General features: G+C 45.9%; 1 protein-coding gene across 10 annotated transcripts in view; it reads left to right on the forward strand.

Moving 5' to 3' along the window:
* LOC116947622 (plasma membrane calcium-transporting ATPase 2-like) overlaps positions 1–17,833 on the forward strand; it is a 201,589-nt gene extending 183,756 nt beyond the window's left edge. For 6 of the 10 annotated variants that reach the window (XM_076070760.1, XM_076070756.1, XM_076070755.1 and 3 more), the window contains 2 exons: positions 8,127–8,192; positions 14,237–17,833. In XM_076070760.1, coding sequence (XP_075926875.1) covers positions 8,127–8,192; positions 14,237–14,617 — 447 coding nt within the window. In that variant the 3' untranslated portion in view covers positions 14,618–17,833. Of the gene's footprint in view, positions 1–8,126; positions 8,299–14,236 lie in introns of all 10 variants that reach the window. The other 4 variants (XM_076070764.1, XM_076070763.1, XM_076070762.1 and 1 more) reach the window with 2 other exon arrangements.
* Positions 17,834–23,930: the final 6,097 nt, after the last annotated feature.

Raw genomic sequence — 23,930 nt, forward strand, 5'->3', positions numbered from 1 at the left:
CCGTTGGTCCAGTTTCCTGTGGGTCCAGCGAGCTCCCATGAGTCCAGCAAGCTCCCATTGGTCCAGCGAGTTCCCGTTGGTCCAGCGAGTTCCTGTTGGTCCAGCGAGTTCCCGGAAGTGCAGGGTATTCCTTTTGGTCAAGCGAGTTGCTGAGGGGTCATTTTGTCAGAGGCCACACTAATGCAGATCATGCAGGCTGTCATGTGACTGCTTCCTTTAATCGTTTAACTACATTTGTTAGAAAACAACATGAAGAACCACAGTTGCAGTGGTGTCACAACTGAAGCGTGTGAAGGCGCGCGTGTCAGAGTGGTGAAGCGTCGTATCAGGCCCTGTGGCAGCAGTGGCCTGGCCTGGCCTGGGCCTTCTCACTCTCAACCGCGTTCACCTAGTTAGGAATCGACCGACCGCCACCGCCTGCCGGCCTCAGCACTCCGATCACGCACGCACCCTCCGCTCGTCTTGGCCGAGCGCTCCACCACTCCTGTGGAGAATTGTTTTGCCGTGTCCTCCCGCTGAGCCTGTGTGCCCATGCCAGGGCAGCGAGCCATCTGTGAGGTGTTACAACAGCTCCGAGATCATATTTTCTTGCACGGTTTTAATCCAACGGAGCACTCGCAGCGCCAGAAGTAGGGAGAGGTAACGGAACTGCGTGACCAACGATCGTTCTGAAATATTAATTTACCGTGGGTGACCTGTTGCAGCTTGGCTGATAAGCACTAGTGCCTTGCATGCGTGTACATGCCAAGCTGCTCTGCGTCTGAAGACCAGCGCGCGCGTTCAACTGATCTGAGCTTTTTTTTTGCAGCAGCAGCACTGAAAACCCTCATACGGCGTAAAATAACTCTCCTCGTCAAAATTTACACCGAGTTACATTGTTCTGTTCATTAACCCCCGGCCCCCCCCTTTCTTATCGAGTGTTCCTAAATGCCCTCGCACTTGATGGACCGAATGGCTCCTTTTCGTCCGTAACTGATCCTACTTGTCACATGCACTTGTACTCTTTGCGCAATGTGATCAAGCTTCTTTTTCAGCACAAATAGAAATGTTGACGTCGTCAAACTTGCAAGTAAGTTAACCCCCCGCTTGGGTTTCCTACATGATATTCTTGACAAGTTCATGAATGCATTTGGTTTTCAATGTCTTCTAAATGTGCACTGAACTATGGCTGTTTCTGTCCATTGTGTCATTTCTTTTAAACGTTTCTTCTTTTTTTAGGCGTCAACACGTAAAATTACACGATCTAAATTTGAATCATGAACATTTAAGTTATTGCTGCAGAATGGTTCATCCAAATGTTTGTTAGAGAGCACGCAAATATTGTCCGTTGCTGAGCCAGGTGCCATAATTTCCAGCAACTCGATCGATCTCTGGACCGCGAGAGCAAGTTAGATCCAATCCCTAATCTCAACAAGGACAGGGTCGTGGGGTGGCAGCGGCCCAGCAGTGGCATTCGTGACCCGCGGCCAGAAAGCCTGTGGTTCGACTCCCGACTGGCACCTTTCTGTAGTGGAGCTTGTATTCTCTCCCTGGATTCTCTGGTTTCCTCCTCCCATGGCTAAAAAAAAACTAACTGGTAGTAGGCAAACATCTGAATGCTGAATATTTACCTCCGAGTGACGCGATTGGGATTACACGTACCAGCATCGCGCCTTACTACAAAAATCTTTGTAGGAGCCGTCTGAAATAGCCTTGAGACCCAGTGAGGCTTTCGTGGGTTAACAATCATACCATCAAAAAGGTTACAGCTGAATTGTTTTGTGCTTGTGGCTATTACATAACTCTTGGCAGGAATGTGCTTATATTACTGCGACCTTGACTCAAATTCTTTCTTAATGTGGCCAAAATTTTGACGTAAAACATTCTTGAAAAGAACCGGTGCTCTCAGATGACATTCTGCAACCTGCAGACAAGACTATGTGGCGTGTATCTGAACCATGCTTACGAAATTCCAGCAGTGACATTGACTGCTCAAAAGACGTCGATAACAGGTGATTGATATTGAATTAATCGTTGTGTTATACAAGACTTGGCAGAGGCAACCATTTGCCCAAATGTTGGACGATTTCATTGATCAAAATTTAAATGGTGCACAGTTTCTACATCGTGCCCAATTACAGCAATGTTTTGCAACCACATTGCTCCGTGACAATGCGCCAACATGTGGGGAATTTGGGTTTGATATTTGCAATGTGGTTCCTGCTCATTTTTATTCGTTTCTTGTCGCGAACAGCATCACGGAACATTAGCAGGAGTGAAGTCAAGTAGTTTGACAGATAGTGTGAAACAAAACACGATCTAATTACTAAAAGCAGTTTTGCGAATTGTTAGTCAATGGAGTGGTGAGCTGGAAGAACAATAACAATTGGCTCGTTAAACTCTGGAACACGTGCCCATTTAATTTGTCTGCTACGTTAGGTAGTGGAGGGTCTTAATGACACGGACTGGCCAGATCATTACGTGGCCTTACACAGAATTTTATTATGAATCAATAACAAACTGGTTAAACAATTGTTGTCAGGGTATATAATGCACTCCCAATTAGTCGTATACATTTAAAACAATTTTGAGGACAGTGCCACATTGCGGATTGTGAGTACCTCAGCAGATCCCTTGCCTGGCCCAGGTTAAACTGTCACTACTAAAAAAACTATTTTTTTTATTTTACCGGGTACGGCCCACTGAGCTATATAACTCTTTTTCAGAAACGAACTGCCTATCACAAATGACACCCCAATGAAGGCGCTTATCATGTGGAAATTTAAAGCAGCCAAATACTTTAAACGCATGTTTCTAAATGTGGAGGGAAAACGGGAGGACCCAGAGAAAAATCCACGTGACCACGGGAAGAACATGCAAACTCCAAATATGCAGCAGGCGTCAGGGCCGGGATGGAACCAACAACCTCCGTACCAGGCGAGGGATGTTGTCATCTCTCCACCATGACACCCCTAAAAGTGTTTCAACTGAGCTGCCTAGGCTCAAAGATAGAGCCTGGCGATACATTCGGCCTGTCTCCCGCCACCTGCCCTGTATCAATGAGCAACTATAGGGGCTCAATGAATGCACATTGTTGTTTCAAATCGGAGGCAACAGCATTGCACTGATTACCCCCGTGGCCTGTGTACAATATTTGTAAAACGCATCAGTCACATTTCAGTTTCAAGTCACTGTGACAGGAAATGTTTAACATTTGACACTTGTGTTTTAATATTACTGTACAGGTGCCACCAGCATGTTATGAGGCAAACACATGAAGGCTAATTTCGTCAGAAAAGTTGTAATGTTCGCATGTAAATTTACCTTAAAAAAGTGACAATTATTACAATTATATTTTATATATAATCAGGGGCGGAGCCAGGATTTCAGGCCGGGGTGACATTCAACAAATTTTAATTTCAAGAATGATTAGAGAGTCAGGCTGTTGAGCTAGACGCCATCGGTTGGCGACACACTCTGACAATGCAGTTGCACGGAGTCCGCCAGACCGAGTGTCGTACACTTACATGCAGAATGTCACCCCTGTCACCCCCCCCTGGCTCCGCCCCTGTATATAATTATATATAATGTGAAAACATGATAATAGGTTTTCCCCTTTTTTCTGGCAAATAAAACAGGTGTTAAGATTTTAAAATACCAAACTGAAACCTTTTACAAGGAATCATGTCTGCATTAACCACAATACTTTCGGTAAAGTCACGTAGAAGGGAAACAATAAAATAATAAAAATATAAAATAATAAAATTCTCGCGACGTTTCGACTGCAACACAAGCAGTCATCATCAGGTGTGAAAACCACAGCAAGAAAATTTGAAAAAAGTGGCGTTTTTTTAACGTTCGCACCACGGATAGCGATTTGACAATTTGTTCAGATGGACGAGTCCATCTATGTTCGGAAAAGAGGAGGGGGGAGAAGAAAAATAATGGATGCGGTCTGAAAGTCACCTTAAGCATGATCAATCAATTAAGACCCGAAATGGTTTATCACATCCTTCCAATGATTGCTAAGCCAGAATCCATCTTCTCGGTTGAAATTGTCTCTGTGTTTGTATATGTGGATAGCCTCATGAACGAATCTGTCATGGTAGCCAGATGGCTTGCAAAGAACCTCTGTCTTGGAGAAGTCAATGTCATGTGAGCCTACTGAATTATAACAGTGATCTGCCACGGCCGAGGTTTTGGTCCTACCGTGTTTCAGGTCTGCTTTGTGTTCACGAATGCGGTCCGAGTCATGTCGTTTGGTTTCTCCAATGTAACTACTACCACAGAGGCAACTTAGTTTGTAGACGCCAGGGTACTGTATGTCCGGAATCACATCTTTTACAGACGGAACCAGATCACGGATTTTATGTAATGTGTTGAATCGGACCTGGATCTTGTGTTTATTCAAGATTTTGGAGATCTTTTTTGTGATCCCCACAATGTAGGGTAAATTGATGGTTTTGAAAGGCTCCTCAAGAGTGTCCTTCTTCATGGTTGGAGTGATAGCTTTGCAGATTGTGTAGTCGGAATAACCATTAGCCTTAAGAGCTTGGTGTACGTGGTTAAGTTCACTGGCTATGTGTTCGTGGTCGGATATGCATTGGGCTCTATGGTGCAGAGTCTTGATGATGGAATTCTTCTGGGATGGATGGTGGTGGGAATCCGGTTTCAGGTAAGCATCCGTATGGGTAGCTTTCCTGTAGACAGAGTGGCTCATTGAACCATCAAGTCTCTTTTTTATTAGGACATCCAAAAAAGGTAGCTTGCCATCTTTTTCGACTTCCATGGTAAATCTGATGGCTGGGTGTATGGATTGATGTGGTCGAAGAATTGGTCTAGAGCAGGCCGGCCATGTGGCCAGATGACAAAGTGTCATCCACGTACCTCTTCCATAAGGTTGGGCGCAGAGTGGCAGTCTGGATGGCGTCAGTCTCAAATTTCTCCATGAAAATGTTAGCTATAACCGGAGATAGGGAGGAGCCCATTGGGTGCTCTCAGTTTGTTTGAAGAAAGTTCCATTCCAAGTGAAGTATATATTGGTTAAGCAGTGTCTTACCAGGAGGGGTAACTCAGTGTTTAGTCCTTGATGAACCAAGTCTTCAATGATTGTGATGGTGTCAGGTACAGGAACTTTGGTGAATAAGGAAACTACATCAAAACTGACAAGCAGGTCGTCTGGGGACAGGGAAATACCCTTGATTGTCGATACCAGGTGAGTAGAATTTTGTACCGCAGAGGTGTTTTTTTCCAGTGAAAGGCCGCAGGATTTCAGACAAAACGAGCCAGTTTGTAGGTGGGGGAGTTGATAGTAAAGACGATGGGACGAAGGGGTGCATCTACTTTATGTATTTTTGGTAAGCCGTATAATCTTGCAGGCCTAGCAGCAGAAGGTTTCAACGAGAACTGTTTGGTTTTGATCAATTAATGCGGTTGAATCAGAAATGATTTTGGTTTTCATGACGAGGCTGTTGGTGGGATCTCTTTTTATTTTTGTATAGCTGCCATCGTTGAGTAATTCTTGAATTTTGTTGTTATATTCTATTTTATCCATGATGACAGTGGCATTGCCCTTGTCGGCTGAGAAGATGACAATGTCATGCCTCTTTTTTAGTTTATATAATTCAAAACGCTCATCTTTGCTGAGGTTGCTAGCTGGCATCTTAGCGTTTTTAAGGGTTGCAGCGATGTCAGATCTTGCTATGTCTGCAGCGATGTGACCCAGGCCCTTGAGAGCCATGTCTACTTGGGCAATGATATCATTAACTGGTATGTGTTTAGGTGTGACTGCAAAGTTTAGCCCTTTAGCTAAAACGGATTTCAGACCATCGGAAATAGAACTGTTGCTGCGATTAATTACGACTTTGTTAACGTCTAGCTTTTTGGTGTGTGAGTCCGGTCTTTTGTTTGAGAGGAGGTTAAATTTTGAAATCAGGTTATCCTTACATTTCGTCGACATAGTGGCAGCTGAAGAGGCAGTCATATTGTCTACATGTTCTCAATCCGTTGTAGATATTGTTGCCGTCAATAATAGGTGTGATTGTAGCCAACATTTTCATGGAGAAATTTGAGACTGACGCCATCCAGACTGCCACTCTGCGCCCAACCTTATGGAAGAGGTACGTGGATGACACTTTTGTCATCTGGCCACATGGCCTGCCTGCTCTAGACCAATTCTTCGACCACATCAATTCCATACACCCAGCCATAAGATTTACCATGGAAGTCGAAAAAGATGGCAAGCTACCTTTTTGGATGTCCTAATAAAAAAGAGACCTGATGGTTCAATGAGCCACTCTGTCTGCAGGAAAGCTGCCCATACGGATGCTTACCTGAAACCGGATCCCCACCACCATCCATCCCAGAAGAATTCCCTCATCAAGACTCTGCACCATAGAGCCCAATGCATATCCGACCAGGAACACATAGCCAGTGAACTCAAGCACGTACACCAAGCTCTTTAAGGCTAATGGTTATTCCGACTACACAATCTGCAAAGCTATCACTCCAACCATGAAGAAGGACACTCTTGAGGAGCCTTTCAAAACCATCACTTTACCCTACATTGCGGGGATCACAAAAAATATCTTCAAAATCTTGAAGAAACACAAGATCCAGGTCCGATTCAACACATTACATAAATACGTGATCTGGTTCCGTCTGTAAAAGATGTGATTCTGGACATACAGTACCCTGGCGTCTACAAACTAAGTTGCCTCTGTGGTAGTAGTTACATTGGAGAAACCAAACGACATGTCTCGGACCGCATTCGTGAACACAAAGCAGACCTAAAACACGGTAGGACCAACACCTCGGCCGTGGCAGATCACTGTTATAATTCAGTAGGCTCACATGACATTGACTTCTCCAAGACAGAGGTTCTTTGCAAGCCATCTGGCTACCATGACAGATTCGTTCATGAGGCTATCCACATATACAAACACAGAGACAATTTCAACCGAGAAGATGGATTCTGGCTTAGCAATCATTGGACGGATTTGATCAACCATTTCGGGTCTTAATTGATTGTTCACGCTTACGGTGGCTTTCAGACCACATCCATTATTTTCGTCTCCCCCCTCCTCTTTCCGAACATAGATGGACTCGTCCATCTGAACAAACTGTCAAATCGCTATCCGTGGTGCTAACGTTAAAAAACCGCCACTTTTTTCAAATTTTCTTGCTGTGGTTTTCACACCTGATGATGACTGCTTGTGTTGCAGTCGAAACGTCGTGATAATTTTATTGTTTTATATTTTTATTATTTTATTGTTTCCCTTCTACGTGACTTTAACGATAGAACCAAGAATATGAATCCCTGCAGTCACGAAAGCTTCAAATCAAAATTTATGCATTGTCTTTGAAACTGGTTGGTCCAAACAGAGACAGCTTTGAAAGCTTGCCAGAATAAAGGGGAAAACCTATTCTCATATTTTGGCACTGGCAAAGGAGGTCCCATGATGTAAACGTGAAAACACGTAAAAACGTGCAGAAATGTGGCTTGCTGGAATTGTGGCGTACTGGCTTGGTAACCTTCACTGTTGAAATGATGGCACCCGAAACATCAAACGGCTGAATCTCAAACCCTGGAGTGCAGCTCGCGAGAGCCTATGCACATTTCGATTTAAAGCTTTCGTGACTGCAGGGATTCATCTTCTTGGTTTTTTCGGTAAAGTCACGTAGAAGGGAAATAATAAAATAATAAAAATAAAACAATACAATTCTCACGACGTTTCGGCCACAACACAAGTAGCCTTCCTCAGGTGAAGAACCAGAACTGTCGAGAAGACAGCGTCTTAATGAACAGACGCTCTCTTTCCGACAGTTCTGGTTCTTCACCTGAGGAAGGCTACCTGTGTTGTGGCCGAAACATCGTGAGAATTGTATTTAATTGTTTAATATTTTTATTATTTTATTATTTCCCTTCTACGTGACTTTACTGAAAGAACCAAGAAGATGAAGCCTATGCATAGTTTACGACTGGTGGTCCTTCCACCCTCTTGCATGGGCTAGCCTGTGCTCTTTTAATTTCTCTGTGTGTTTTTTTGCTTGTGTCTAACTAAGTGAGCCTTTTAAATTTGTATTGCTTTTTTTCTCTGCATCTTTCTTTCCTCCTCTCTCTCTCTCGCTCCTCCCCCCATTTCCAGATGGGGGTAGTGAACGCCTTCCAGGGCGGCTCTTCCTTGCAGGGATCTCTCAGGCGGCAGCCTTCGGTAGCTAGCCACCACCACGATGTAACAAACCTTTCTACCCCAACACACGCAGCTGCAGGCACTCCTCCTCTCACCACCACCAATACTGCCGCCACCACTTACGGGCGTGAGTCTGATCTCTTCGTGTCTGCATGATGAGCTAAAATTGCTGCAACCCCCTTTGTTTTCCCCTGACCGCACCTCAGTCACCTTTAATGCCGCCTCATACAGCCTGGTCACTGTTCCTCACCTGTGCATTTGTAATGCTTGGATTGTTTTTGTTTATTTCTTCTTGCATTGACTCGCTTAACTCTGCCTTGGTGTTTTCCCTCCAGCGATTGGGTTAACAAACGAACAAACAACAATCGCAAACTAACTACCAAATAAGTTCAAGCCGAATGTTTGTCGGACCCTTGCATAATAATAATCGCTCTGTCAAAATTAACATTTATTCATTCTTCCAAGGAACATAACATTTTATCCTCCCTCCCGGCAAAGTATTATTTGGTTTAATTTGGGATGGTTTTGTTGTCGGTGGCCGGTGCCGCTCTGCATTGCTTGCTGGGACGCGGTGTCCGACCGGCCAGAGGCCTCAAAGCAACCTGCAGCAACTGCAGGCTGCAGTTGCTGCCTGCCACAGAAATGCTGTGCAATGTTTATTTTCTGCATGGGCATGCGATTTTCATTTTAATTGTGATATTATGATTTTGGTAGCGAGGTACACGTGCCCTCCTGTGTGCCCCTCATGTTGAGTTCGATTTTATTTGGACGGAGTGACCCCCCTCGGTCATTTGAAGCTTGTTTTTTTTAAATTATTTTTTGTTCGTTAAAATGTTTAATTAAGAACCCCCCCCCCTCTTGAGATGGAGCATCTGGTTTGCAAGGGTGTCCATGTGTTGGCAGAACATCATGGGCTTTGGCATTTCTAAGGTGTAAACAGCCGAACACGCTTAAAGTATCTCGGCAATGTTTGTTAATTCGTTGCAAGTTGTAATTGATAACACAGCTTCTACCTTGACTAGAAGATTAATTGTATCGTTCTCGGTTGTATTTCATGCGAGTCGAGATCGACAGTTAATGTTTTGTCGCATGGCAATTGGAGGCTCGTCAACTAATTGTTTCGCAACCTTGTTATTGAATAGCGTTTTGGTTCTTCACGGGAATGTCAGGGTTTTCTTCAGCATTTTGTCAGATAGGAAAATCGTAATCATGCCAAGACCACAACTGGTCTCCCTTAGGCCTGTATTCTTCGTCACGGCTCGGCTTGGCTCTGGCTCACGTGAGCCGGCAGAAATCCACATGTTGGCTCACTTAGGCATCGGTGGAAGCAACTCACCATTTCAATCCTGAGCTGAGCCACGTTAAAAAGCCGAGCCAGAATCGAGCCGTGAATAAGACTACGGCCCTAAGTCTCAATGGGCTCACGCTTGGTTCCATCGATCCAACAATGTCAGGCTACGTGTGAGCCCGAGAACATCGGAGACCATTGCACAACTCAGTTGAAATGTGCTGCCCCATCCACCAATTACTTGCTAACCAGCGTGAAGTACGGTCACACCCCCACCATCACCAGCATGACGTGGTGGAAACCTTCATTCAGTGGGTGGGTTGCCAATGGGCTGCCAGTTATTTTCCCATCATATTTTATTTGAATGCTGATACGGGCATTGACCAGTATTAATAAAGTTAGAATTGTTTTCGTTACCCAAAAAGGTTACATCGTTCAACCTCCCTTGCCCTGCACGCCCCGCGTGGTCATAGTGGGGCCGCGCTGATCAGCGGCCCTGCTCCGTGGGCCGGGTGTCGTGTGTATTGTACTTTTTGCCTAAGAGCCAGACGTGGGAAATTCAGAAAGCAATACGGAGAGCAACATAGGTGTCACTTGTTTAATGTACGTGCTTTTAAAGGTGCCCCGTCTGTGCTTCAAACGTGCGCTACAACTAGGTAATATCAAGTGATATTTGTCAATCAAGTTAACTTCTGAAAAAGGTTTGATATTTACATATTTATAAAATGATCTTCCCAATATGGCCCATTCTTACATATTAATGTTCTAAATGAAAGGCCATCAAATTCTAGGTGAGTTAAACAAAAATTATACGGGTAGTGGTTAACATAAAGCAGCATTCTCGTTGGTTCTATTCGGTAAAGTCACGTAGGTAAAAAATAAAACAACAAAAATAAAGCAGCATTATTCATTCACTCCGTTTGCGTCCCTAATCGCTGCTGTAGAATTCTCAACGCGCACAGACTTCGCACCGAGGCACCGGAAGCCACAGATGAGAGGGAAAACGCAGTCTGAACCCGGCATCAGCAATCGCCCAAGCTCTGTAATCCTACATTGGGATGTTTGGCCGACGGCGCTGGTCAAGCGCACTCATGGACAATTGCCTTGCCAACGATAACAAAAATATAGTTGAACGATTTTCGACTTGAATCTCGTTCAGCAATGTGATGAATATGTGCAGCAGCTAGCGCAACATTTTTTGTCTGGATGTCCGCACTCGAACTAGAAGATGTCCGGTGGATAGCTGCATACTGTACATTGTAAAACCTGAGACAGTGTGCATCGTTCTGAGAGTGACAAGCATCGGAAAGTTCACCTTTATTAATGTGCATTTTGCGTGTAAATTAATGATGTAGAATGCTATTATGAACTCCCCTTAAAGGGTGTGACTTTCTCATGAGGCCACTGTAAAGTTATTTTAAGATGTAAGGAGTGTGAGGGACAAAACAGCGAATGCTGGAATTACTGTGCTGTCTGATGCTAAGACCTACCGCACTGACTAGTCTGATGTTAATAAAGTGGCTAGCTGAATGGGAGATACTGAAGGAATTATGCCTGAGCCGTGGCAGCCCTGTTTTTTTCATTAAAAGAGCCCAACATAGCTAATTTCACATGCAATTGAAATGTTGCCATCTTGTTGGAGTTAACCTGAGAATCGCTCAAATTTCCACCTTCAAAATTGTTCTGCGTGAAACGATGCGGCAAATTTTCTCTTTCGCTTTCGGCAGACGCTTTAATTTGCGCGCGTAATCTATTGTTGCTGTTTATGCATATTATGAGACAGAATTTACAAGAAACAATGGAAATGAGACAGCGGAGGGTCAATTCCTAAGTGGAATCACCACCCCGCACCATGACGATTCCGAGGCCCAGTGGTAGCGCGTTCGCCCCTTGTTGCAGAGGATCGCCGATCGAATCTCTGGCAGGCCGCCCTGGTTAATGCCGCGGGCCTATTAACCGTAAACATTCACCATTCCACTTCACAGTCGATGTTCAGGATCCCCTGACATCATTCGGAAAAGTGTAGGCCGTTGTATGCCGGTGGCATGGTCCATATTCGAAAAAGCTACCTGGCAAATTACTCAATTTGATTATAAATACCGTTCCCCTACTGTGAAAGTAATGTCGAGCGTGTCTGTGCAACATAGCCACTTCCTTCGTGATATCCTTGCGCTGTAATAATGGTGCAATTAACAGATGTCCAAAATCAGTGGTTCTCAACTGGGGGTATGCGGACCCCTGGGGGTGTGTGGCAATGTCCCAGGGGGTAAGTGAAGTGATTTATAAATGTGTGAAATTATACATAAGGGTAATTGGTGAATAATCACGTACGAATCTGACAATATAAAATAACTACGGTAAAATTTGTATCCATATTGTAATCTAGAACGATATAAAGTACCTTTATAAACTCATTGTAAACAATGCGGTTTATAAAAGCAGCGAGCGCAAACAAATGACGTGACGCATGCAGAGCGTCCGTTGAATGTTTTTATTCGCTGGCAGTTACTCGCTAGTTAGGATACCTCACAAAATTGGACAATTGGTAAGAATATTGATGTTCATTATTCATACATTTATTTCTCAGAACCATGTTTGGTCAGGCAAGGGGGTACTCGGTTGAAACAAAATTCAATAATGGGTTACAGTCACCAATAAAAGTTGAGAATCACTGCGCCCAAATGATCTTGCTCATCAATCGACTTGCGGGGTGAGTCGCCGCACGCCTGCAGGGTGCGGTAGGGAGTCGCAATGCAGCTGCGTCGTAGAGGGGCAGGGTGGCGCCCGGCGCTGCCCGCTGGCACCGCCGTGGCGCTCGGCGCTGCCCGCTGGCACCACAACGCAATCATCAACATTGCGCTGATCTTGCGGTGCAGTGAGCGGTAATCGGCGGCTCTTGCTGTTGCGCATTCAAAATGCCCCGTACCGCTATCGAAACGCGAAAACCAAACAGGCCAAGGACTTTGTACGACGCAAATCCCCATTGCATGTTGAAAGGTGCCCGGTTGAATAATGTAATTGAACGCGTCTTATTCCTTCAACCGCCGTTCACGTACGCAGTCAAGAAATGTACGCGTCGAAGCACTGCCCCGTGAACCGTTATTACCAAACGCGATGGTATGCGCCGTACAACTCACGTTTATCCAATGCCATTCTTGTCTCCAGATGGTTCCTTGATTGCAATCACACTTGCAGAGGCTGCTTACATTTGCATGTGTCTACATTTCCATTTTTCATTTTTTTTAACAGTTGACCTATGCATGTTGCAGTTTGGTTGCATTAAATGCCACGAATTCTTGAACAGGGGTGCGTTGTTGTACGTACATTATTGTACGTGCAATGATTGTTAAGTCCGGTCATCATGGTGGAATCCGGCTATTCAGAGCCCCCTGACCAATGTCCTCTTTGGCAATATTCCGGCATCAAACTCAAAGTGATTTCCCGCTCAAATGAGCATTGAGGCAGTTGCTAATCTCCCGTTTGCAGCCCTGGGCCAGCGGTGGAAATTCCACGGTCTCATGGCAGGAGGCCTATCCATAGGGCCAACCACTCTTGACTTCCCCACAAAGTGGTTGATTGCGTTTAAATGTTATGTATATCTGAGACGATGTGGTACATTTTTGTTTAATCGGAGAGTGAGCCCACACACACAAAATGAACGTCACCGTGGAGAGATGACATTGTGAATTTAATCTAACCATTCCCAACATGCGTTTCAATACCATCATCGGATATCCGCGTCAGAAGTCGTCGCCTCCAGTGGTAGCTCGCTCGTTGTGCCACACGACGACCGCGGCCGTGGACAGGGCACTAACTTTGTCGCGGACGTGACGGCAGGCCGGGCCGCATGGTGAACCATTTGCTTCTGGGAGTACCGCTCTCAATTGTGCTCGAGGAAAGCGGTTGGCTTGCCCCGTGCCTGCAAGCGGATGTGCCCCGTGTCCAACAGTGCATCGTAGCGGATGGAGCAGCACTAAGTGTGTAGCAGCAGCCGTGTGGCCTGTAGCTGCGTAAAAGAGTAAAGCATTGTGAATCATACTCGGCATTGCTGGAAATTGTGCTGGTGAAAATATTTAACAGCATGTAGCTACATACGTGCTACATATTGACCAATTGCCCAGAGTGGCTAGGGTTTGGGGCGATGTGGTGAGCAATAGTGCGCAGCGCAGCAAAATGTATCGTACTGCTTTGCTCCCACGTCTATGCTCCCTGCCATAGCCAACCTGCACTGACCAGCAGGGTGACGTATGGTTAAAAGAAAAATATAATTTTGGTTTTCTCCCATCATTCCGGTTGTAGTCTGTATGGCAATATGGTTGGAATGAACCTGTAGAATGAGTACACGCCTGATGCTGCTTTATACCTCGAGGTGACCTTAACTGGTTTCATTTTGTTTATAATAATAACTGACATAGGTATAGAGTATGAGTGTTTATTTACTAATGTATCCTCTCTATGTGCTCTCTCTCTGTCTTTATCTCCTGTACAACTCAACTTTCATCCATTTATTTTAATTCACTATGCTTTGGTCTCCCTCTCCACTCTTGGTTCCCGTGTTTCATCTCTCTTCGGCTCACCACCCTTCGCCCTTCCCCTGCCTCGCCCCTCTCGGAGCCTCGTCGTGCCACCCAAACCCCTCCGCGTCTCCTGCTGCCCCACTCTCACCCATTCCGAGCAATCCCTCTCTTTCTCGCCCTCTCCTCAATTCCCACCCTCCCCCCTGTCGCCATTCTGTCTCCTCCACCACCCCCCCACACCCCCATCGCGCATGCCGCAGATCCGTGTGGTGAAAGCATTCCGTAGCTCGCTGTACGAGAAGCTCGAAAAGCCAGAAGCCCGCTCCTCAATCCACAACTTCATGACGCACCCCGACTTTGGCAACGGCGCCGGAAACGGCTCCGAGCCGCGCATCCCCCTGATCGACGACACGGACGCGGAAGAGGACGACGCCCCGACCAAGCGGCGTCAGCATGGCAGCGCGGACAGCCTCGCGGCGCACTCCCCCAACCGCAACAACAACGCCAACTACGACCGCCACTCGGGCGCACGCCCGCCGCCGCAGCCCCCTCTCTCGAGCTCCTACCTGGGAGTGTACAAGCCGCCCGTGGCTCACAGCCGGCCTGGCAGCCCGCTGCTCAGCTTCGAGACCTCCTTGTAGGAGAATATCTCCGTCCCCCATTTTTCGGTTCTTCACTTGAGGTTCCCCCCCCCCCCCCCCAGACGGTGCTGTCCGCAATCGGCGTGTGTGCAGACCCCCCCCCCCCGCGGCGTCGCTCGCTGCCCCGCGCAACCTCGCCCACGCCGGTCACCCCGCACTGCGACCACCGCTTGTTTTGAAATTTACGCGCTTTTTGTGTCGCACTTTAGCTTTTAACGTCATCCGTGAAGGGCGCGTGACCGGTGATAGCTTGACGCACGTCGTTATTTGACGAAAACTTTAATTTGATAGATTTGTTCAGGTTTCGCGTGACACTATATAACAAGAGTGAGGTTTTCCGCACACATACCGCCACTATTTTGCATGCTTCCCTTACAATGCATCCGAGATGTTGTGCTGCTGGGTGTTTAAGGCGTGACTTTTGCTCATAGAGTAAACGGTATTGCGGCGTCGGCACGCGTCACCCGCGTACGCACGGTTCCGCGTGCGTCCAAGTGTATCTTGCGTCTGCGTGTGCACTTGAGTCCCAGTCCATGGCCACGCGAGTCCCCGTTGTGTGGTGCGAGGTGGCGTCACGCCAGTCAGGCGTGACGGTCAATCTTCGGCCATTCCAGTGGCGAGCGCCGTACCGGGTACCCGATGGTTTAGGGATTCGTGAGGTCGATTGAGCCCAGAGCGAACGCGTGTGCAGCCCTGACGAGTGACTTATTGGCCCCAATACCGCACGATGTGCGGTGTGCTGGCCATAAAGGTGCTCGCTAACAGCACCTGCCCCGACAGCTCAATCGAGCTAAATGAGGGAGTCGTTTTTCTGTGTGCGCGTGCACGCGTGTGCGTGTTTCGGTGCGTGCCAAGGTATGTGTGTGCCCCAAAGCCGTTTGTGTGGACAAGTGAGCGTGCAAGTCAAACCGCTATAAAAAAAATACTCCTTCGTTACTCGTCGGGCCTGCTTGTTCATTCACGCCGGCCGGTTCGAGTCGAGCGCGATCACCGCTGGAAACGGGCACCCACGTTCAATGTGTGCATGCATGCCTCTCGAACAACCGTGGACAACGGCAGAATCGTCATCTTAAGCGTTTTAATTTCATGGGGGGGGGGGGGGGTGCCTCAATATTTAATGGATTGTGAGACGTTCCTGCCATCGGCTTATACTCGTATGGATATATTTGTTTCCAAAATGATAAATGCAGTTTTGTTTACAAGGGATTTGTAGATATTGTGTGCGCGTTGCTGCTCTAAGCTCACATGGTTTTAGGTGGCGGCCATGAAAAGCCATTCTGATGATTAAGAAAAAAAAATACTGCTGCAATATCTGGCGTAAGCTCAGGGGAGCGCCAGGGGAAGGGTATTTCATTCTGAACACCCCTAAGGAAGCGACGGTGTGAGCTCCAGAGCCCGGTTGGGCTGCAACAAGCCCCTCGGAAGCATTACGGAGCATTAACTATTTATTTTGCGGGGGTGTTCCAGTATCGGGCTAACCCTGCGTGAACCTCTGCTGGTCCTGGAGTGTTTTAATAAGCTGTGCACCAATATGATATTGGCCTGCTGTTGTTGACTCCTGTCAAATATTGTAGATATAAAAAACGGCGTATATGCTAGCCAAACGTACAGATGAAACGGTGGTCTATTTAACGCGTGGTTATTACGAGTCTAGAAAGACGTTCGCTGCGGGGTCTTTTTGTTTGAGTGAAAGGGAACATTTTTGAAGTGTAAGAGATTTTTCCGTAACTTGCGAAAAGACTCATATTTGTTTCTCTCTTGCTACGACACTGGTTTCATCAAACATCGATAATAACCGCTTGGCGCAGGAGGGCATTTTATTTTCTTGTCGTTGCTGCTGCTGCATGTGCGTGCTCAATACCTGGGTAGTCGTGGGCTCTCCCCCTCGGGAAGGGAATGCTTTTAGCGCGGTAGGGGAGTTATTCAATGACGTAATGCAACCCGTTTTCATTTTGTCTGTAGACGGTGAATTGTGAGTGTCCTGGTTGTATATGTGAGTGATGAATCTGTGTAGATTTCTTTTTCATAAAACGGAAGGGGAAAAAACCTTACGATTTAGACATTTACGATATATTACACACTCCATCGTGACCTTTTAATTGCAGCTCTGCAGGCTGTGGTTTTCTAGAATTTGAAATCCCGATCGCAATGACTTCTTCTCAACGTTAGAACCGGAGCTATCTTACCAAGGCGCGTAATGTCGTTAATTCATTGTCACGGGCCTGCACTATGAGAATCTTGCTCACTTAGTCACTTGTTTCCACGTTGTTTGTTACGTTTTTCTTTTTGTTGAGACTGTGTGGTATTCAGGGATGTAATATTAAACGAAACAAAGTTAATATTCCAAATAATATAACTTTGCTGTGCTGCGCCGTTCCTGACCGTTGTGTTTCCGAGTTGGTTGAAGCGGTTTCCCCGATGGTTTTGTGTCTCCGAAATGAATGCATGCTGCGCGTGTGTTGGAGCGCCCTCCACCACATCCTCCTCGTCTCCCCTCTACACACTGTGCAATGACCCCCCCTCCCTCCCGGCTTTCCTGGTGCTGTGGCGTTGCCCTCTCATTCTTGGCTGTTTCACACTCTTTGCGTTGTGACCTCTTTCATGCATGATTTTCTCTCTCTCCCCAATGCGGAGATTTTTAAAACTTGGGGATGATTTTTGCGGATGACTTTGCGTTTGATTAAATTGAACCCTTGTTTGAAGAAGGCGCACATGGTAACCCTCTCACAAAGGTCAATGACGTGAGAATGGAAAGGTCTTGAAGATCGGTGGCTAAAATGTTTCGATTCAAATCGTAGTTTTTAACAAAATATAGCTCAAAGTGTAACTATTTTTCCTCCAGTCTTAAAACAATCTCTGGTCTTCTAAACAACACGGTGGGGGTTTTTTTTAAGATGTGTATTTTTGAAACGAAGGTAAAACTTTTAAAAACAAAGCGATCGCAGCGTTTAAGAATGAGCCCATTTTAAAATTGCCAAAGGCTGGCTGTCGTTTCGCGAGTGATGGCTCTCGCATCACTGGGGCTTGCCGCGGAGCGCCTAATCGTGCTCTTTGGTCAAATGGTTGCTCATTCACTTAGCCGGTTCGTATCTCTCAATTGCTAACAACAAAACAACAACAACACCCACTTCTACTGTAAGCAAAAATGTTTATGTTATTTTTAACCCCTACACATGCTGTAAATAAAATGATGTATTCGTGTCTGTGTTCCTTCCACTGGTGAGCATTTTTGATTTTTCCTCTCCAGCGTGCGTGCGCGCGCGTGAGTGAAAACTGTCCGTGCCTTGAAGCGGTGGGCAGCAGGGTCTGTACCTTACTCGCCGTCAAGACAAACGGACATTCAGAATCCCAAATGCATCCACTGTTTGCTGTTAAAAAAAACATGAAGACCTTACAACCACATGCAATAGACACTAATTAACTAGACTACTTTTTAAAACCGTTACCCTGTTACCCGTGACTTGTTATCCGCGGTAGCATTAGAGTCCGGGGAAAACACCAGTTAACCGCGGGGTCCAAATCTTCACCATTGCCGTCAAGCGCACATTTTCCCAAAGTAAAATTGCAGCACGGCGTCCAATTTACCTGCGACGTGAATAATTGGAGGTGTGGGCTACATATGTAGTATTGAACACGGAGGCACACACGTTTATTACACAGCCCCAACAGGGCTAACTACATAAACGTACACATGCTAAGTAGACCCCAACAGGGTAACAACAACACTACTTTAACAGGGTAACTACATAACCGGGTCAGTCAGTAACATTGTGACTGACCCACGATGCCGAGCGAAGACCGACGAGCGAAGAGATGTAGCGCCGAGGGTTGATTCCAGAGAACAGCCCAGAACGCTCTCGGGACCGCCCCTTGATGCTCCTGGGCGTGGCCTCGCTCCGCCTTCGGCCACGCCCTCTTCGAGACCTTTCCCGAAGGATCTCGACCGAGCATCACGTGTCCCTCAAGCCCCCCTCGGAGCCCCCCTCACTACCCTGTCCCGGTCACATGCCCTCTCGGGTTCACCCAGACTACCATGTCCTGACTTGCCCTCTCTCAGGCCGTCACCGGGGCTATGCCCCCTAGCGCCTGTTCGCATGCCGCACTCACTGGCCCCAGAGAGAGGTTCGAGACGCACAGCAGCACTCTTATGACAGTGCCTGGCGCTAACACCGTAGTGACACCCTTAACGTCACTACACATATACTGAGTAACTCCTATTCGCGATTTTTCACGATTTATTGCTTTCACCGCCACATGCCACGTGTTAGGCTGTGGGGAATGATCACGGAGTCAGCGATGAATATCTCCAAGCGGCCTGACGTGACCAGTAATACTAATCACATTTATATCGCGGATTATCATCAAGGATTTAAAAGCACTGCACAGGACACAGCAGAAGGAGAAACTCGGCATAATATGCTATAATCCATATTCTTGGTTCTTTTGGTAAAGTCATGTAGAAGGGAAACAATAAAATAATAAAAATATAAAATATTATTTTATTGTTTCCCTTCTACGTGACTTTACCGAAAGAACCAATAATATGAATCCCTGCAGTCACGAAAGCTTTAAATAAAAAATGCTATAATCCGTTTATTAAAACGAAAAGTTGAGTAAGTGGACGCGTATAAGTAGGTTTTAAGACGCATTTTAGAAATGTCCACAGACTCAGAGATCCTGACATCTCGTGGAAGAGCGTTCCATAGCCTGGGGGCTACATGAGGGAAATCTCGGTCACCCATAGACCGAAACCTCCACCTGGGAATGCAGAGATCTGCATCCCCAGATCTTAGGGATCTCGAGGGGACATGGGTGCAGCATGTCAATGATGTAGGCTGCTCTGTTAGGACGGCATCATAGTATAATGGAGCAAGTGTGAGTTTGTTACTTTGGATTTTTGTTACATACGATTTACCGGATGTAATACGACACGCGTGCAGTATAAGGCCACCATTGATCGAATTACGACACAGACACCTCGCCGATGACGCATCTTCCCACGTGACTGAATACGTGAACAACAATGCTTCTACTTTGCAACGTAGTAGAAAGTGAGTTTTTTTAATCTCAAAAGGTTAAATTCATGTAAGCACAGCAAGGAAGAAGACAAGTTTAAAACATACATATTTTAGAAACTAACTTTTATTTGTGTCACTTTCAGTAATAATGTCACGTTCAGTACTGCACTGTAAACTTAGGACTCTTAACCTATCCATTTATAGCACCAAGGGACTGTTTTCCAACATCTTATAGCACTAGCAATGGTTCATTCTTTATATGAACATTTAACTAAATCCCATATTTGTAGCATTTTTGTGGAAAATTTTTGTAACATAACGTCCGAAAAATGGCGATCTGATTTACGACGGGGGTTTCCAGGGACGCATTGTAACATCGTAAACATAAGGACCACCCGCAGTACGCTTTCAGTTTGATGAACAATTTACGAAAACTTGACATGAACGGCAATCTCAGACTTTTCTGGAAATCTTGGAATTTTAATGGGGATTTCGGAGTTTTACGGCAATTAGAATGAGAATAAAATAATAAATTGATAAAATAAAATAACACAATAAAATTCTCACGACGTTTCGGCCACAACACAAGCAGCCTTCATCAATTTATTATTTTATTCTCATTCTACGTGACTTTACCGAAAGAACCAAAGAAGATGAATCCTTGCAGTCACGAAAGCTTTAAATCGAAATTTTACAGCAATCTTCGAATATATAATTCTCCGACCTCTTAAGACTTTACGTGCTCGCACAGATAAAATCGGGCAGCTTTTACACTTCAAAACCAGTGGCATTCACCTACTTCCATCTGATAACCTTAGCAATCTCTCTGGTTTTGTCTTTTATGGCCTGAAGGATAACGTCAGTGGTGCTACATTATGTTGTGTTTACGTGACCAACCTTACTAATTGGCTGTGTCCGGTGGTTGCGGGTTTAACGACGCATTTATATTCTTGGGTCTTTCGGGAAAGTCATATAGATAGGTTCAAAGAAAATAACATAACAAAAGACTACGACGTTTCGATCATAACGCAAGCGGTCGTCTTCAGGAAAAGGGGGTTAGCTTCCAAGGTAAACTGTTTATAAGGGTTTGAAATGGGCGTAGCCCAAATGTCAGCAGCAAATGATAATGTAAGTGGTGGGCAGCCAACCCGATGGTGGTTCGTTTTCTACCAATCAAAAGGCTGCCGAGTGAAAATTGGTATGTTAAAGAGAGATTAGCGTGTTAAAGAGAGATTAGCGTGTTAATGGAAGCTCGCAGAGCTGCAACCAAGGGGTCGGCGCACGAAGTGACTGTGCTAATGTGAACCCTGTGAAAGCGCAAGTTTGAAATGGGTGTAAAGCACAACTAACATGGAAGGTGGTAGGATGGGAACATCATAGCCAATTACGAATTAAACTGGTTGGTAACGTCCTTCCAATGATTGCTCAGTTTGTACCCATCTTCTCGGTTAAAATTGTGTCTGTCTATATATTGTGTCTGTGTCTATATATGTATGGCATATGTATGTACGTAGATATCTACGTGACTTTACTGAAAGACCCAAGAATATGAATTCCTGCAGTCACGAAAGCTTTAATATTAATTCCTGCTGTCACGAAAGCTTTAAGTCAAGACACATTCATATTTAAGCGATATAACTCATAAAACCTATTTTGGATGCTACATTACTTGCAAATCCATGCCATCATTGCTGTTGATTTGATCAATTCAATGATGATGAGCCGTTTTCCTGGTGATGAAAGAGTCTGCAAAGGCTCAGGTACAGTGCATAATGAATTCATCAACCAGCTCAACCCCATTCCGGATTTCCCGCTCACTTGCTTAAACTGAAGGTTGACTCCTGCATTACGCACCCTCGGAAGTTTGATTAAAGCGATGAAACACTCGCAATTGAAAACGTTACATCATCCGAACGATGCACAATCACGTAATCGAAGCTCTTATTGCAAAGTGGACCTCACGACAAGAAGAGGCTATCTCTCCTATTCCTCTGGCTCCAGCTGTAAACATATTTCCATTCTCGGTGACACAAAAACAATTGTCCAATTCATCCCTCTTTTGGAGTCACCCACCCACAAGAGCCGAGGACGAACGCTGCAGAAAATTGGAATCTTCCCGAAAATTGGAATGTGGGTTTACTCTCCAACACACAACCAGTGTGCTGTACTAGTAACTAATTGGCATGTTTTTTTTTAACATGACAAACCTTACTAATTGGCTTTCCGCCATGTTTAGGTCATGCCCAATATTACGCGTGGCACACACGCGCACTGAATAAAGCGAAGCCATCAAGATTCTAGCTCAGAAGGCTTCGCATCCGAACAAAGATGGAAAAAACACGGATAACGTGATTGTGTAAAATTAGTAGGTAGCTTTTGAAATACCAAAAAAATCCTGAATGTCATTGTTCACAGCTTAATTACAGTAGTTTACATTTTACGATTGCATACAAGTATCTTAGCTTCGGCTTCATGAGTTACATTTGAAGCCTAAAGGTACCCCAAGCCCTCTGCAGGACCTAGGAGATGAGGGCCTGAGAGAGGGCCCGAAATATTCTCGTCACGAATAACCAGAAATTCCACCTCTCACAGTCGATAGACATTAATATCATACGATGTACAGCCGTTTCAATACGGGCAAAAGAGTGTCTGTGTTTCTCCCTTGAAATGGGACTGTAGGATGCACGTTGAGATTTATAAGGGGCACGGGGTGACCAATCAGGTCTGAATTGGTCTGTAATAAGCTGGCAGCACTGATAAGGGGCTGACAGGTATGAAATATTCATCCAAAAAAAACCCGTACAGTGTAACAAAATCACTCCGCACATTCGTCAATAACACTGTGGTCTTAAATAAATATAACCGGCGACATTTCAGGCAAGAGCCCTTCTTCCCAGCACGTACACGTGTGTGCCGCCGTTTATAAATTGCAGATTTAAGGCTACCGTGTTATATCGGATGAATGTGTTGAGTTCCTTTTTTGTTTGTTAAATGTGACTGTGCAACCAACCCACTGCCAACGCAGCAGCGTCAGCAAAAACAATCGTACGGCGAGACGGGGTATCGTGCCAAACATCCCGCGACTGCAAACTCGCCTGCGAATCGCCCCCCAACAGCGTACACGTGGCAGGGCCCTACGCGAGGCGCGGTTCGCCCACTAGGAGGCGTTGGGGCACCGCCCCACCAAGCAGCCGGAGATGAGAAGTACTTTTTCGAATAACACATTTTTTTCTATAAATTGTTTCGTCGTGTTACCATTTTTTAAAATGTATATACTGATTCTTTCAACGCGAATTAGCTCATGAGAATAACATTTTAAGTTGTTAAAATTAGAAAGCGCAGCAACACTGCAGTCTGATTTGTGCCTCGGGGAGGTCTCGGCGCGGCTTTGAAGGCGTCCACGTGAGAGATTTCCCTTCTTCATTCGTTGCGATGAGCTTCTAGCATTGCAGCCACGCTGTTTGAGACCCATTCCGGGCGGTGAAATAAGGCGCCAATGGCTGTAATGAGACGATGTCACAACAAGAGGTTGCACCGTGCAAATATATCAGATCACAGCCAACACGTAGGTAGGTGTACGACGGCATGTGGCTGTTATTGTACAGCATGCGGCGGCGTCTTGGTTGCCTTGGCAAATTTGTTGAGTCGTGTCAGGTGATCTTTAATTGATCTTTAGGCTTTTGGCAGTGTCAGTGTGGTTGTGTAGCGTGGACTTGAGGGTCATAGGGACAGCATTTGAATCCTTTGTTGTTTTGTTTCGAATTGTTTATAAATGCCTCACCGTTGGTAGATAAGACTGTTAAATAACTTTCGCAGGAAGGCCAATAACATGACGAGGTCTTTCTTAATTAGAACACCACATTTTCAGAGGTCACTCACAACAGCCACACCTAGGGGCGATGTCACGAGCCGCCACTGACGCTCCGGAAAACCGTGTTGACTCGGCGAGGCCTTGCTGGGGTCAAGCAAGCGAACTAGGAAGGTGCAGCAGCTGTGTGTTCTCGTCCCGCGTATGAGCCGGATGGACGTGTTCAGGAGCTCGATGCCCTCCAATGCCGAGGTCTGCTGCTGGCCACGGCCGAGAGGGCTTCAGCAGACAGAGAGTTCGTGTCCTTCTGATGCTCCTCCTCCTCCGTTGAAGCAGCGCAGACCACAGTGGGTCTACTCGATGGCCCAGAGTTCGGGTTGCACGGCTACAACCGCACTCCCGTGGCTTGTCTTTCATTTCCCACGATGGAGGAGGAACAGGGCTCATTGATGTTCCCATGCGGTTGGTGGTTCCCCCAGTACGGTTG

The sequence above is a fragment of the Petromyzon marinus genome, chromosome 30 (assembly GCF_048934315.1).
Source record: "Petromyzon marinus isolate PM22_M1 ecotype Great Lakes invasive population chromosome 30, UKy_Petmar_22M1.pri1.0, whole genome shotgun sequence".
NCBI classification, from domain to species: Eukaryota; Metazoa; Chordata; class Hyperoartia; order Petromyzontiformes; family Petromyzontidae; genus Petromyzon; species Petromyzon marinus.